This window comes from Macaca fascicularis, chromosome 12 (assembly GCF_037993035.2).
Source record: "Macaca fascicularis isolate 582-1 chromosome 12, T2T-MFA8v1.1".
In the NCBI taxonomy this organism is placed as follows: domain Eukaryota; kingdom Metazoa; phylum Chordata; class Mammalia; order Primates; family Cercopithecidae; genus Macaca; species Macaca fascicularis.
Window position 1 is genome coordinate 109,250,539 of NC_088386.1, and position 17,938 is coordinate 109,268,476.

Here is a 17,938-nt window from a genome sequence, read left to right on the forward strand (position 1 = left end):
GCTTTCTCAGGAGTCTATAATCTAAATTGCTTTCAGGGAGCATAGTTCTCTAATAACATACTCCCTACTATCATCTTAGAGAACCACAACTGAGCTTCTCAATGATGTTGCTGCTTCTCTTACCTTACTGCTTTCCTAGTGGACATATTCTCTGGTCATCTGGTGGACATGATTATCTCATGGGATTTTGGCCTTGTATAGTGTATCCACTCTCACAGGTTCACTTCTCTGAGTAGTTAAATCCTCCTTTGTTGTATGTAGCATTGGGTTTTCTAGTTCACGTAGTTTGGTTATCACTTTTTACCCTAAGCTTCGAAGAGCCATCCTAGCTTCATATTAACATCAGTTTCCTTGCTAGGGTGTTAAGTTCTGTGTTATGAAAGAGTACTCTCATATTGATAAACTCTGTCTTGTCCAACTTTATGTTCTACCTCTCTTATCTCAACGACCTCAGGACCCAATTCTGCATGTACTCTCGTGGCACCCATAGGTACGTGTTGGCTAGTTCCTGCAGTGCCTTGGGAGTAGTTCTTTTCATCTTTGTTAACAGAGTCATTACTTACCTAAGCAGGTTTTATTTTTACTTAAGTGAATTTTGGTCTGTTGGCCAGTAAGGAGGGTGGGGAATATATTGTAAGAATGGCATGTATTGTCTCATAAGACAGAGGACTCTGAATTGCCCTTGGTCGAGAGAGGTGTGCTCGTCTCTAAAAGGGAGAAGCAGGCCATTTTTGCAGGGCCAGAGAGTTCAGGGAAATATGAAGATTGAAGATTTTTAAGTACATTGTCTCAGATTTCTTCATTTCTGTAACACACACACACACACACACACACACACACGTATAACTTCTTGTAACTCAGAATAAATTTATTTTTCCATAAAATTCATGTACTAAAATGCTATTGGTTTTCCTAAAATGACTTTCCTATGTTTTCAAATTTCACTTCTTTGCTGATGACTTTCAAATTTTTGTGTTATTGTACTATAGCTTAATAGCACTATTTGGAGTCATCTACAGCAATTTACATTTTGAGATGAAAAATAACATGACAATTCACAAATAACTATCATATTTCACAAACAGATTAATTTCTTCATCTTTGAAATGTCTTCTAATAGTATCTACATTCTACTAGTTTATTCAGTTCAGAATTGTGGCCTTGTCTTAAATCGTATTCTTTCCAATGTGTTCCAAACTCCCATTGACGCCTTTTTTCCATATTATTTAACAGGTTGTGAATTTCTACTGGGAGTGGGGCATGGGTTCATATCCTGTTGGAAAGGGCCTAAGAGACTTGTCTTGAAATTTCATTTGCTAAACAAACTTAGATTAAATATATATAGTTTTTGGTTGGATTTAGGAGGGCATCTAGCAGAGATTGTGAGAGGTCTCCTGAAACTATCCAAACCTCCTATTGCAGTTTCCCTGTTTTCCTTTAATTCTCTCTCCCATCCTTCTAAATCTGGTCTCCATGGGATACATTCACAATCTCATAGGCTGTCTTTCAATAGTTCATTCTATGTTTCATGGATTGATAACTTTTCCTCAAATGCATGCCTCTATAAGCTGGTCTAATCTTCCTTAGACAATTGTATATTTTTACTTCTCAAGCCAGTTAGGTATCTAACTTCTCGATATTTCATGATGATTCTTATTTTTTTATAACATTATAAATCACATTTTACTTATCTTTTACAAAGTTGATTATATTTTAAAGTCAATTCTTATGGTTTAAACTATTTTCTCTTGAATTAGGGGAACAATTTTTGTGAACATTAGGGAAGCCATTTTCTTCTGAAAGGTTTTTAGCCAATCAGTGGATTACTAAAGTAATCAATGGATTAGTCTTTGTAAAGATAGCTAAATATTACAACATAATTTCATTTAACCTGTGGAATATATTTTATCCTAAGAAATAAGAGCCATTATGCAATTAATTGGATGGTTTTTGCAATCTCATAAGTCAAAATTAAGAGAAAAAAGTTACTGTTTTATTGAGACTAAGAATGATGATTATACATGTGAAACTTTCAATGTGTCAACATATTATTTTAAGGAACAGCAAAATGGAGGAGTTCCATATAGATTTGAATAGTTTTAAAAGGTAATACTTATACATAGAATTTCCTTTTCTATTGTAGAAGGGAAAAAAAGGATCAAATGGCATCCACTGTAGTCCAAATTTATTACTGTAATGACTCCTTGTAGAGTTTAATTGGAGCTAGATTATAATATTTATAATATATTAAAAATCTACCTCTCACCTTATATTTTGACCTATATATTCAATGATGGTGCAGGAAAGGTGAAAAAGCACCATTATTAAAAGTATTTTAAGAAAAGAGAAAGGAAATTAGAAAAGATAAAGGGCTGCTAACTTGTTTCTTCCATCCTTTTTTTGCCTAAATTAATTCTTAGTCTCTTTTGGGTTGGAATGAACTACATGCTCTTTTAAAAGAAAATTCTTCCCTAATGAAAAAATATTTATATTGTTTTGTTTCTATCTATAAACATATTTATGTCCCTAATACCCCTTGTGGGTTTCTGCTGAAAACCATGTTTTAAAATATTGTAAAGATGCTACTAAGAAAACACAGAAGGGAGGATTATGGGAAGATGGCAGAATGGGAAGCACCAGGGATGCCTCACAATGGCACTAGCAGAATCTGTGTGATATAATGATTTGTAAAGTCTAGAGTCTGTTAAAGTCTTTCAGTGTCCATAGGAAGGATTGAACAGTAAATTATAGTTAATTTGGGTCAATTTCAGCTCTTAGTATATCAGCACCTACCTTCAGCCACCCTAGCTCTGTGGCAGGCAGCTGCACACAAATTCCAGGAGTACCTTGCAGGAGCCTGGGTGGGCAAAAAGCACCCTGTCCTGCAAATATCAGGATCTGTGCTCTTATCTCTAACTACTACTTTTTATCATAGAGGTGCAGACAAAGAGGCTTATAGCCACTGTTGTTTTATCTTACCCCATTATTCACCCTTGTCTTCCTCTCTAGCTGAAGTGATTTCCAGGGACTTAAAGGGCCAAGACTCCTTTTCCCACCTTCGTTTTTCTCATTCCCACTTTGGGAAGCCAAACATTAAAGTCTATAACATTCAAAAGCAACTACATATATGGGGAAAATTAGAAAGTGACCACACAAGCCCAGGGATATGTGCAGGCTCAGAAAAGTCCTGAGAAAACAGTAAGGATACTGATGCTTGGCCAGAGACAGTCCACAACAATAAATTTCAAAAATAAATAAATAAACACAAACGATATTAAAAAACTCATGAAACCCTGGGGAAGGGGTAGAATCTGATTTCCAGACTCTAAATTCCAACACAAAATCATTTGTATTTCTATACACTAACAATAAAAAATCTGAAAAGAAAATTATCAAAACATTTTTATTTGCAATAGTGTCAAAAGAATAAAGTACTTAAGAATTTATCAAAGAGATGAAAAACGTGTACAATGAAAGCTAAAAACATTACTGAGGGAAATTAAAGAAGATGTAAATAAATGTAAACATATCGTATGTTCACAATTTCTATCAAAATCCTAAAGACTTTTTTTGCAAAATCATAAAAACCCATCCTAAATTTTGTATAGTCTCAAGGGACACTGATTAGCCCAAACAATCTTGCAAAAGAAGAACAAACCTGGAAGGCTCATACTTTCTTATTTCTAAACTACTGCAAATCTACAGTAATCAAAACAGTATGTACTGGCATAAAGACAGACATATAGACCGACGGGATAGACTAGACAGCCCAGAAATAAACCTTCGCATATATGATCAAATAATTTTGACAATAGTACCAAGACCAATCAATGGGGAAAGACAGTCTTTTTTAGTAAATTGTGCTGGGAATACCGGGTATCTACATGCAAAATAATAAAGTTGAACCCTTACCTAATACCATATACAAAAATTAACTTGCAATAATCAAAGACCTAAATATAAGACGCAAAACTATAAAACTCTCGTAGGAAAATATAGGACAAAAGCATCATAGCATTGATTTTAACAATGATGTCTTAGATATGACACCAAAGGCACAGGCAACAATAGAAAAATTGGACTTTATAAACATTTTAAAATTGGGGGCATCAAAAGACACTGTCATCAGAGTACAAAGGCAACTAATAGGATGGGAGAAAATATCTGTGATCATATATCTGGCAAGGAAATAATATACAGAATATATAGAGAATTCCTAAAACTCAACAACAACAGAAAGTCCAATCCAAAAAAGGACTTTAATACACATTTCTAGATAGAAGATATACAAATGGTAAAGTACATGAGAAGATGCTTAACATCATTAATTGTTAAGGAAATACAAATCAAAACTACAGTAGGATATCACTACCGACTAATAAGGGTGATTTCCATTAAAAACAAAAAGAAAGCTGGTGAGGACATAGGTTAATTGGAACCATTGTCACTACTGGCAGAATGTAAAGTAGTATAGTCACTGTGGGAAAACAGTATGACAGTTTCTCAAAATATAAAAAATAGAACTACCATATGATCTCACAATGTACACTTCTGCCTATATACACAAAAGAATTGAAGGCAGCATGTTTAAAAGCTATTTTACACCCATGTTCATAGCAGTGTTACTCATAATAGCTGAAAACATGGAGACAATTCAGTGTTCACTGGCAGCTGAAGGAATAAGCAAAATGTGGTATATACATACAATGGAATATTATTCAGCCTTAAAAAGGAAAGAATTTCTTTTTTTTTTAAATGTACTTATTATTATTATACTTTAAGTTCTAGGGTACATGTGCATAACGTGCAGGTTTGTTACATATGTATACTTGTGCCATGTTGGTGTGCTGCACCCATCAACTCGTCAGCACCCTTCAACTCGTCATTTACATCAGGTATAACTCCCAATGCAATCCCTCCCCCCTCGCCCCTCCCCATGATAGGCCCCGGTGTGTGATGTTCCCCTTCCCGAGTCCAAGTGATCTCATTGTTCAGTTCCCACCTATGAGTGAGAACATGCGGTGTTTAGTTTTCTGTTCTTGTGATAGTTTGCTAAGAATGATGGTTTCCAGCTGCATCCATGTCCCTACAAAGGACACAAACTTATCCAAAAAGGAAAGAATTTCTAGCATGTTCCACAACATGGATGAACCTTGAGGATATTATGCTAAGTGAAATAAACCAGTAACAGAAAGACAAATACTGTATGATTCCATGTATATGAGGTACTTTGAGTAGTGAAAATTATAAATACAGAAGTAGAATGATGTTTGTTGGGGCTGGAGGAGAGGGAATGAGGAGTTATTGTTTAATGAGTATAGAGTTTCAGTTTTACAATGAAAAGAATTCTAGGAGATGGGTGAGGATAATTGTTGCAGAAAGTTATATAAATGCATTTAAGACCATTGAACTCTATCCTAAAATTGGCTGTAATGCCATTAATAACTTATGATGCATTATTTTTATTACAATAAAAACATTATTAAAGAAAGATCATTTCCAGATGGATAGGAACAGAAGGCATGTTAGGAAGGATACATAAACATTGCAGTTTGTACGACAAATATGTTAAAACATTTTATATCTTAATAATTCAAATGTCAAAGATTAAAAGAAAATAACTTACATTTTGGGAAATATTCACATCATCTTCATATTTGAATAAGATTTTAAAAACTTTTAAAGCAGCAATTAAAAAGCCTATAGTAAAATTATTAGATTATTTGCTTAGGCAGCAGCTGGTTTAGCAACGTTTATTCATAGCTTACTATAAGAAAAATATCTTTTGCTAAAGTTTTAAAAAAATAGCTTCCAATTGCCATTAATAACTTATGATGCATTTTTAATCATTTAATTTTATGTTATTAATCAATAATACATGTTATATACAAATGGCTTTTCAAAGCTTAGTTTATACTACCGATATAGCTATTAAAATAACAGCTTTCTGATAAGGTCTGAATGAGTTTTCACAAGCTATAGCTGAGTTTTCATTTTTGCCCATTTATTTTAATACCTTTAGGTCTTTAGAAATGATATGGCCAAGAGTGGTGGCTCACGCCTGTAATCCCAGCACTTTGGGAGGCCAAGGTGGGTGGATCACAAGTTCAGGAGTTCAAGACCAGTCTGGCCGATATGGTGAAACCCCGTCTCTACTAAAAATACAAAAATTAGCCAGGCATGGTGGCACGTGCTTGTAATCCCTGCTACTTGGGAGACTGAGGCAGGAGAATATCTTGAACCCAGGAGGTAGAGGTTGCAGTGAACCAAGATGGTGCCACTGCGCTCCAACCTGGGCGATGGAGCGAGAGTTATTACCTTTACAAACATGGGCACATTACCTAATTTCTATGTTTCCATTTCTGTAACTGGAAAGAATGCTATGTTTATCAAGGGGTTTTTTGTTACTATTCAATGAAATAATATATATAAGATATCTAACACAGTGCTTATAGCAGGATTTAGACTCAAGTAATTTTGTTTCTGTAGAAAAGGTTATTTACTGAGGGAAGATAAAAGATCTCTAATTTTTAATACTATTTTTCTCTTTTAAGTGTGTCATAAGTTACACTGAATATGTCTGCTAAAGACTTCCAGATGCATTACTTTTTAACCACTTTAGCCATTTTATTATGCAATGGCATGAACAATTTACCAACAGTTTCCCCTGATTGTGAGTATAGCTTCCCTGTTTCAGATTATAGACAAATAGAAACATAGAGATTAGAGAATTATGGTGGCTAATTCTGATGTTCCAATGTTTGCATGTCCCCTGTTACATATTTAAAAGTGCTTCTCAAGATCAAACGCATTCAAAAGCTAGCAGAAGGCAAGAAATAACTAAGATCAGAGCAGAACTCAAGGAGATAGAGACACAAAAAACCCTCCAAAAAATCAATGAATCCAGGAGTTGGTTTTCTGAAAAGATCAACAAAATTGACAGACTGCTAGCAAGACTAATAAAGAAGAAAAAAGAGAAGAATCAAATAGACGCGATAAAAAATGATAAAGGGGATATCACCACCGACCCCACAGAAATACAAACTACCATCAGAGAATACTATAAACACTTCTACGCAAATAAACTAGAAAATCTAGAAGAAATGGATAATTTCCTGGACACTTACACTCTTCCAAGACTAAACCAGGAAGAAGTTGAATCCCTGAATAGACCAATAGCAGGCTCTGAAATTGAGGCAGTAATTAATAGCCTACCAACGAAAAAAAGTCTAGGACCAGATGGATTCACAGCTGAATTCTACCAGAGGTACAAGGAGGAGCTGGTACCATTCCTTCTGAAACTATTCCAATCAATAGAAAAAGAGGGAATCCTCCCTAACTCATTTTATGAGGCCAACATCATCCTGATACCAAAGCCTGTCAGAGACACAACAAAAAAAGAGAATTTTAAACCAATATCCCTGATGAACATCGATGCAAAAATCCTCAATAAAATATTGGCAAACCGGATTCAGCAGCACATCAAAAAGCTTATCCACCATGATCAAGTGGGCTTCATCCCTGGGATGCAAGGCTGGTTCAACATTTGCAAATCAATAAACATAATCCAGCATATAAACAGAACCAAAGACAAGAACCACATGATTATCTCAATAGATGCAGAAAAGGCTTTTGACAAAATTCAACAGCCCTTCATGCTAAAAACGCTCAACAAATTTGGTATTGATGGAACGTACCTCAAAATAATAAGAGCTATTTATGACAAACCCACAGCCAATATCATACTGAATGGGCAAAAACTGGAAAAATTCCCTTTGAAAACTGGCACAAGACAGAGATGCCCTTTCTCACCACTCCTATTCAACATAGTGTTGGAAGTTCTGGCTAGGGCAATCAGGCAAGAGAAAGAAATCAAGGGTATTCAGTTAGGAAAAGAAGAAGTCAAATTGTCCCTGTTTGCAGATGACATGATTGTATATTTAGAAAACCCCATTGTCTCAGCCCAAAATCTCCTTAAGCTGATAAGCAACTTCAGCAAAGTCTCAGGATACAAAATTAATGTGCAAAAATCACAAGCATTCTTATACACCAGTAACGGACAAACAGAGAGCCAAATCATGAATGAACTTCCATTCACAATTGCTTCAAAGAGAATAAAATACCTAGGAATCCAACTTACAAGGGATGTAAAGGACCTCTTCAAGGAGAACTACAAACCACTTCTCAGTGAAATAAAAGAGGACACAAACAAATGGAAGAACATACCATGCTCATGGATAGGAAGAATCAATATCGTGAAAATGGCCATACTGCCCAAGGTTATTTATAGATTCAATGCCATCCCCATCAAGCTACCAATGAGTTTCTTCACAGAATTGGAAAAAACTGCTTTAAAGTTCATATGGAACCAAAAAAGAGCCCGCATCTCCAAGACAATCCAAAGTCAAAAGAACAAAGCTGGAGGCATCACGCTACCTGACTTCAAACTATACTACAAGGCTACAGTAACCAAAACAGCATGGTACTGGTACCAAAACAGAGATATAGACCCATGGAACAGAACAGAGTCCTCAGAAATAATACCACACATCTACAGCCATCTGATCTTTGACAAACCTGAGAGAAACAAGAAATGGGGAAAGGATTCCCTATTTAATAAATGGTGCTGGGAAAATTGGCTAGCCATAAGTAGAAAGCTGAAACTGGATCCTTTCCTTACTCCTTATATGAAAATTAATTCAAGATGGATTAGAGACTTAAATGTTAGACCTAATACCATAAAAACCCTAGAGGAAAACCTAGGTAGTACCATTCAGGACATAGGCATGGGCAAAGACTTCATGTCTAAAACACCAAAAGCAATGGCAGCAAAAGCCAAAATTGACAAATGGGATCTAATTAAACTAAAGAGCTTCTGCACAGCAAAAGAAACTACCATCAGAGTGAACAGGCGACCTACAGAATGGGAGAAAATTTTTGCAATCTACTCATCTGACAAAGGGCTAATATCCAGAACCTACAAAGAACACAAACAAATTTACAAGAAAAAAACAAACAACCCCATCAAAAAGTGGGCAAAGGATATGAACAGACATTTCTCAAAAGAAGACATTCAGACAGCCAACAGACACATGAAAAAATGCTCATCATCACTCTCCATCAGAGAAATGCAAATCAAAACCATAATGAGATACCATCTCACACCAGTTAGAATGGAGATCATTAAAAAGTCAGGAAACAACAGGTGCTGGAGAGGATGTGGAGAAATAGGAACACTTTTACACTGTTGGTGGGATTGTAAACTAGTTCAACCATTCTGGAAAACAGTAAGGCGATTCCTCAAAGATCTAGAACTAGATGTACCATATGACCCAGCCATCCCATTACTGGGGATATACCCAAAGGATTATAAATCATGCTGCTATAAAGACACATGCACACGTATGTTCATTGCGGCACTATTCACAATAGCAAAGACTTGGTATCAACCCAGATGTCCATCAGTGACAGACTGGATTAAGAAAATGGGGCACATATACACCATGGAATACTATGCAGCTATAAAAAAGGATGAGTTCGTGTCCTTTGTAGGGACATGGATGCAGCTGGAAACCATCATTCTTAGCAAACTATCACAAGAACAGAAAACCAAACACCGCATGTTCTCACTCATAGGTGGGAACTGAACAATGAGATCACTTGGACTCGGGAAGGGGAACATCACACACCGGGGCCTATCATGGGTAGGGGCGAGGGGGGAGGGATTGCATTGGGAGTTATACCTGATGTAAATGACGAGTTGAAGGGTGCTGACGAGTTGATGGGTGCAGCACACCAACATGGCACAAGTATACATATGTAACAAACCTGCACGTTATGCACATGTACCCTAGAACTTAAAGTATAATAATAATAATAATAATAAATAAAAAAAATAAAAAAAATAAAAAAAAAGTGCTTCTGTGCTCATAAAACCTGTGTACAACTCTCAGTTTCTTTAGGGCTATTCTATATTTTGATTTCTTTAATGAAAAAATGGAATGTTATTTAATATCTTTATCATAACACCTGCCATTTATTATATAAAATAGATTGTAATTTAAATGTAACCATATGCAAATGTGAAAAGGACAGAAAGATTTCCTCTACTCTGATACAATGGTATCTGCCATTGTGTTGTGTTATGTCACCCTGGCATGATAATGGCCCTCTTCAACTAATCCACTTAAGTGCTGATACCTTGCATTTATTGTAGTGAGTTTAGTTGGATTTAGTACAGTATTCTTGAATGTTTCTTTGCAGCTATTATTATTTTTTTGCCTAAAGTGTCATTGCATAATGCAGAGTGACTCTGGCATCAACCAAGGATCTGGTTGCTATTTTGCAGGATTTGTAAATATTACACCAAGGTGTTAAATAATTTTACTTATCACATATGGAGTTTCTAAAAAAGAATTTAGTTTTACATTTTTTCAGAGTTTGAAAATATGAAAGTTGGTAAGAAATCTATAACCATATGCAAATGGGAATTTTAATACTAATAGTATGAAAATAGTGTTGAGGCCAGGCACGGTGGCTCACACCTGTAATCCCAACATTTTGGGAGGCTGAAGTGGGTGGATCACGAGGTCAGGAGTTCAAGAATAGCCTGGCCAACATGATGAATCCCTGTCTGTACTAAAAATACAAAACAATTTGCCAGGCATGGTGGCGGGTGCCTGTAATCCTAGCTACTCAGGAGGATGAGGCAGAGCATTGCTTGAACCTGGGAGGCAGAGGTTGTAGTGAGCCAAAATTGCACCACTGTACTCCATCCTGGGTGATGGAGCGAGACTCTGTCTCTTAAAAAAAAAAAAAAAAAAAGGGAAAAAAAGAAAAAAAAAGAAAATGGTGTTGAATATCTTCAGCAGTTGAAATAATTCATTTAAACATCTCTGAGGAAATATGTTAACCAAAATATTTATTCATAATATGATGCCATGTTAAATAGGTAAGAATTAAGCCAACGTATTTATAATTCTATGCTAAGTAGAAAATCAAATAAATAGAAATACTTATATTATTACACTAAATATACTCTGCTTACACAAAGAGAAGCAAATGTGAATCAGAATAAAGGTAATTAAGAGATACTAGTTATTCTCAGGTTTTAAACTCTTCTACCTATTTTTGAAGTATGCATGTATAGCCCTGGATAATTTGAAAATGCATAACTGAGATTGCAGTGAAAAAAATGCTGAGGATTTACAACATTTTGAAAACTTCGGTCGTTATACTTACATTAGCTATATTTCGATTGTTGATTTATGAAAAATAAGAATTTATAGATTAAATATAGCATAATTAAAAAATAATGTTCACTCAGTTTCTTTAGTTAAAATATATAATGTGTATTTGAATATAATATATAAATTAAAATATATTTTAAAAATGCAAATTATGAAATACATATGTAGTCTCTAACTTGCTTTTTTGATTTTTGTTTCTAAGAGTCTTTAGTGTTGCTGTATGTGGCTAACTTCACAGTATTTACTTTTTTGTATTGTTACAATGTTCAGTTTGTTTCCAATGTCTTGGAAATAAACAATGCTGCCAAGAATATTCTTGTTTATCTCCAAGTGCATTAGTGGAAGATTTTCTGTAGGACACTAACCTGGGGTGGAATTGGGGATGGGGGTTTTATAAAATAGTGTCATTTTTTTTATTTTTTCAAACCAGTTGAAAGTATTTATAAACCCACACACAGAGTTCCTACTAGTCTACATCTTTCTCTGTATTCAATATTGCCAGGGTTTTTTATTTTTCCCAAGCAAATGAAATATGTCACCTCACTAGGTCTTAATTTCCATTTTTCTGATTACTAATTAAATTGAACATGTTCTTTTTCATGTTAGCTTCTGTGAAATAACAGTTCATATCTTTTGCAATTTTTTTCTATTAGATGTTGGCCCTTGAAGTATACTTGAATTATATCATAGACATTAATTTTGTGATCAATTCTATTAATGCGGATATCTTGTTCGACATGATGACTTTTATTTTCTATTTCTTTATTATTTTTTCAATGAATATATTCTTCATTATAATGTAGTAAAACTAATGAGTACTTTCTTTTATGGTGGCACTTATTGTCATTTGATTAAGAAACCCTTTCTTATCTCAAGATCAGAATACAATGCTCATATTTTTTCTTTTCAGCATTTTTATTGTTTATTTTTTCCTTTACCAACCAATTCAGACATAAAAACATAGATATTATCCTTCATAAACCCAATATAATTATTGAAATCAAGAAATGAACATTGATAAAATACTTTTATTTTAATCTATAGAAATTATTTAAATTTTACTGTGTTGTAGTATCTCTGTAATTTCTTAAAACTAATATTTTTACTTTGAGATAGCTTTAGATTCACATACATATGTAAGATATAAATCAGAGAGATCTTATACAGTCTTCACCCAGTTTCCCCTAATGGTAACATCTTACGAAACTATAGTATAGTATCAAGATTATGTCAATGTTGACATTGATATAATCAAGGTATGGAATAGTTCTGCCTGCCAGAGGATCCCTGGTGTTGCCCTTTTATAGCCACACTGATTTCCCTTCAGCTCTGCCCATGCCTAACCCCAGGAAACCACTAATCTTTTCTACATTTCTGTAATTTTTTTAAAGATTGTTATTTATTATATAATATTTAACTTTTGGGGGTTGACTGTTACACTTGGCATAATTCCACTGAGTCATCTACGATGTTATGTGGATCAGTAGTTGATCATGTTATTAAATTGCTGAGTAGTTGTTGAGTCTCTTTAAAATATTTGGGAGAATTCACCAGTGAAACCATATGGACCTTGGGATTTCTTGGATGGGAGGTCTTTAATTATTAATACAAATTTCATTTCTTTAATGCCTATATGACTGTTCAGATTATTTCACTTTACTTGAGTTTTGGTAGTCTGTGGTTTTTTAGGAATTGTTCCATTTCATCCAAGTTGTTAAATTTATGAGCATAAAGTTGTTTATAGTGTTCTCTTATTACTCTTTTAATAACTGCAAGATCTATAGTGATACCACTGTTTTATTCTTGATATTTGTGATTTGATTCTTCTCCCATTTATTTTTGTCAGTCTTTCTATATAGCAACATATCAGTTTTATGGATTTTTTTCAAACAACCAGATTTTTTGGTAAACCTTTGTATTAATTTCCTATTTTCAATTTTATTGATTTTTGCTTTTATCTTTATTTCCTGTCTTCGTCTAGCTTTGGGTTTATTATGCTCTTCCTTTTAGATTTTTTTGAGGTAACAACTTAAATTATTGATTTGACTTTTTAATTTTGTAATGTAAGAATATAGTGCTATATATTTTCCTCTTGGTATTGTTTTTGCTGAATCACACATATTTTGATATATTGTATTTTTGTTTTCATTCAATTCTAAATATATTTTACTTCCATCGAGTCTTCCTCTTTGACGTATAGATTATTTAGAAGTGTGCTGTTTAATTTCCAAGTGTTTAGAGATTTTCCTGTTTGATTTCTAGTTTGATTCCATTATGGTTAGAGATCACATTGCCTTTTGCTGCTAGATTGGGAGTCAGGGCTGGCTCACCTTCTTCTGTTGGGTGGGGAGTGATAAAATGCCCTATCGTTATGCTCTTCCTCCAGTCCTGGAGTCTCTGATCATTTTACCTTCCTGTTCCCACCTTTCAGAGTTCCCCTTAGACTATCTCTTGCATCATTTCCAGGGTTTATAGTTTAGTGACCAGGGGAGAATGGAGGAGAGTAGAGTCTACACCATTTTGTCTGGACAGAATATCACTTCAATTTTGCTTTACAATTTTAAATATTTAATTACCTTGAAATTGATTTTTAATGTAGAGTATAGTAGGAATCCAGTTTCACTTTGTTTTATTCAGATAATTGCTGTTTCAACACAATTATATAGTTCTTCAGTGGTCTGAAGTATCAGCTCTGACTGTTATTTAACTAGTTTCCATGAGTCCATGAGTTTGCTTCTGGACTTTCTTTTATGTTTCACTGGTGAGTTTGTTTATTCCTGTGGCAGTGGCATACCTCTAGATTATTTTAGTTTTTAACACATTTGGATATATCCTAAGGTAATTATCTTTACCTTACTATTATTCTTCAGAAGTGTTTTAGCTGTTGTTATACCTTTATCTATCCCTATAAATTTAATAGTAGGCTTGCTAAATTCCTAAAAAAATTCTCATAACTTTTATTGAAACATTTTTGGTTTTGTACATTAATATGGAGATTCTAGCATCTTTTCGATATTGAATCTTTCAATGCCTGAATGAACATAGTTTATCGCCCCACATATTTGGACATTCTTTAACATCTTTCAATAACAATTGTATAATTTTCCCCATGCAGATCTTGTACATGTTTTTGTTAAATATAATTCTAAGTACCTTATAATTTTGCTCTTGTATATTGTATCTTTTAAAATAAATAAACTTGGTCCTTTGTTGACTTTGAGGCCTCCTTCAACAGAATCAAGAGAGAGCTCATGAGCTCAGTGCGAGACCAGCCCTCTGTCTAACTCCATGCCTCTGTCAGCAGGAGTGGAGAGGGAACTCTCGAACTTGGAATAAGACTGTACCTCTACAGGACACTATTGGCAGGAGACAACAGAACAACAGAGCACACCAGCATGTCGACTAAGACTGCCTATCTTCAGGACATTTGTCAGTAGGAGCCAAATGGGAAATTCTGAGCAACAGTTGTTCCTGGCTTATTGTCCTCCAGTCCTCCCTGTCGTCAACACCCATGCCCTTTTCCATGTTCTTTACAGTCTTCATAAAAGGAGTCCAGGACTCGCAGTTAATCATTTATCCCACAACTCTAATCCTCCATAAGGATCCTTTTTTTTTTTTTTTGACCCAGTATTTCCCTCTTCTGACTCCCCAAACCCTTTCTTTGTACTCTGTTGAATTCAAGGTCAGTCACCAAAAAAGTCCTTTATATTTTAATCTTTTACTATGAATGTTCCCTTTACCTTTTGTGCTAATGAAAATCTAGATATTCCTTCATGATAGTTTCCCGTGCATCCACTGAGGTTCTGGTAAATGTTTTAACAATCAGCTCTTTGGAAGAAGAAAACAAAAGCCTTGATTTATAGTGTTTTCCAGTTTCTGTGCTGTTAAACACTCACACCATAGACATTTAAGCTACCGTCTCACTTCACTGAATGAGGAGCTGGGACTTGATATCCACACTCAGCTCTCCTAAGCCAGTATGAGAGAGCAACAACCCCTCATGTCTTACAGTATCTTTAAGGGTAACTGTTCTCTCTACTCCACTCAAATGTAGTATAGGTCCTGAAAGTCAGATAAGTATCCCCTTTGCTTCTCATTGCTGCTTTCAGTTTGTTCTCCCTCACTGCTTTGTGAACATACCCTTCCGTGAATCTCATGTCATCATATTTGCACACTCATGTACCTTTTTGTTATGGGCACCTCTTCTTACCTCATCTTTTTATCAATTAAAAAAATTAATCCCCATGATATTGTCACTTTCTTAAAAGTGATTCCTCTATAATGTTTCATGATTGAAATGTTGATATTGATGATCCTTCTAACTCTCTGAACTTTCAGTTCCTTGACAGCCTCTCCTGCAGTGATCCACTTGACTCACTTTCGTAGTCTTTTCCTAGGCCTTGTTATTGCCAGTAACTGCCATAATTTTTCATTTCCTCTATTGTTTGCTCCCTGGACCCCCCAATCTCTGCATACTGAGGTGTTTCAAGGCTCAGTTCTTGACCCTCTATTGGTTGTCTTCACTCCCTAGGTGATCTCATCTAGTCTCATGGCTTTAAATTATGCCTATATATTAATTACTCCTTAATTTACATCTTCAACTGTGATCTCTTCTCTGAACTCTAGTTTCATATATCCAACTGCTTAACACCTCCAGTTAAATGTCATTTCTTCATTTCAATTATGTCCCCTTCCATGTTCTCCTTCTTAATTAATGGAAACTCCACACTTCAGTTACTTAGCCAAAACACTCTAGAGTCATCCCTGAGACATCTCTCTCACACACATCTCACATCTGATATGAAAAGAAATTATTTTGTTTCTATCTTTGAAAAAATATCTATGTTTTCATTTTTCCTTACCATCAGCACTTTTGCTCTTTGGTTGGTTCGTTGGTTGTTTTTTTTTTTTTTTTTGGCCACCATCTGTAGTTTGTATTATTGCAAAAGCCTTCTAACTGATCTCTGCTTTTGTCTTTATTTTCCTTCAGTCTGTTTTGAACATAGAAGCCAGAGTCATCTTCTTAAAGCATAAGGCTGCCCATGACATTTCTCTGGTGAAAATTTTCCAGTAACTTCCCAACTTACTGAGTTATAGGTAAGGTCATTATAACCTCTGAGGCTCTACATTACCTAGTTCCCTTTTACCTCTCTGACATTATCTCCTGCTACCCTCCCATCTTTTGCTCAATTGCAGACACTCTAGTCTCCTACAAATTCTACCTATTTATAGAATATTGTAGGTATGCCCCGCCTTGAGGCTCTTGCACTTGAGTTTTTAATCTTCTGTGTTATTTTCCTTCAGATAATTCAGATGGCTCATCTCTCACTTTATTTAAAGCTTTACTCAAATGTTCCCTTTTCAGAGAGACTTTCCATAGCCACCCAATCTAAATTTTAATGCTGCCTCTAATTCACTGGCACTTCTTTGGCCTCTATCCTGCTTTAATTTTTCTTTCTGCCTATCTTACATATCGCTCATATCTATGTTGTACTTATTAACTCATTGTATCACTTCCCACTAGAATGTAAGTCCCATGAAAGAAGGGATATTTATTAATTGTATTCACTGCTATATTCTCAGTGCCAAAAAAAAAATGAAGGAAATTCACTTTGAAAAAGAATGGTTGTCTTCAAGAGGAAAAAAAAAAGATGGGGGAGGGGGGAAATTTATATAAAAAGGAATGTTATATGGTATATTATTATACTAAAATAAATTAACTGATTGCTTAAAAAAAGGGATCTTTGCGAAAAGTCAGAAACTTGAGGCATGTTGAAAAATTATCTGTGAAAATCGTAGGGAAAAAAAGGTTATAAAAGGAAATTTATGTAAGAAATGTTGTATAATGTAAAAGTAATTAGGCCTCCTGAATGTAAAACTATTCTAGAAGCAGTTTATGTGCAAGGTGTGTAAGAAAAGTAAAATATACTTTTGGTAAAAAGATTGCAAGGAGGCATACGAATGTGGATTTTTACCTACATTAAAAGTTTAAAAAATATATATTTTGTTTTAAAGGTTTAAGCAAGTTTTAAACGTTAATTGTAAAGAAAATTATGTGTGTAAACATATTAGCTAAAGTTAAAGAGGCATCATCCAGTTTTTCTGTGAACTGTACATTAAAATAAAATCTGTTATGCCCAGACCGTTTGTTCCCCACCGTTGGTTCTGCAGGTCCTCTCCAACTCCGTGCACCTGAGCTAGTATCTCGGTGCAATCATGGAGCGGCGTGTCCAGGTCCGGGTTGGGCAGCAGCGAGGCAGGGTTTAAGGTCGTTGGGGGCAGGAAGGTTATCCTGATAGGATTTAGTAGTAGTCCTTGGTAGTGGGTGAGCCAGGCGTTACTTATCCATCGATTAGGTGGCTGTTTGAGTACACCTTCGATGGCATGTGGGGTAACAACCCGCAATTCTTGACCCATGACAAGTTTATCAGCATCTTGTACCATCAGAGCCGTGGCCGCAATCATTCGGAGACAAGGGGGCCACCCGGCAGCCACTGGGTCTAACTTCTTTGACAGGTAGGCAACTGGCCTCTGCCAGGGGCCTAAATTCTGAGTTATTACCACCTTGGCGACACCTTTACTCTCGTCCACGTATAAGTGGAAGGGCTTGGTGACATCAGGTAGTCCCAGTGCAGGCGCAGAGAGTAGGGCGGTTTTGATCGGTTGGAAAGCCGACTCGGCTTCGTCTG

General features: G+C 35.3%; 1 protein-coding gene across 6 annotated transcripts in view; it reads left to right on the forward strand.

Annotated features, from left to right (window-relative positions):
* SPAG16 (sperm associated antigen 16) overlaps positions 1-17,938 on the forward strand; it is a 1,157,251-nt gene that overhangs the window by 103,935 nt on the left and 1,035,378 nt on the right. The window contains exon 10 of one of the 6 annotated variants that reach the window (XM_074010022.1): positions 14,554-17,392. The exons of the other annotated variants lie outside the window; for them this stretch is intronic. Coding sequence (XP_073866123.1) covers positions 14,554-14,655 — 102 coding nt within the window. The 3' untranslated portion in view covers positions 14,656-17,392. Of the gene's footprint in view, positions 1-14,553; positions 17,393-17,938 lie in introns of those variants that run through there. 6 annotated transcript variants of the gene reach the window in all.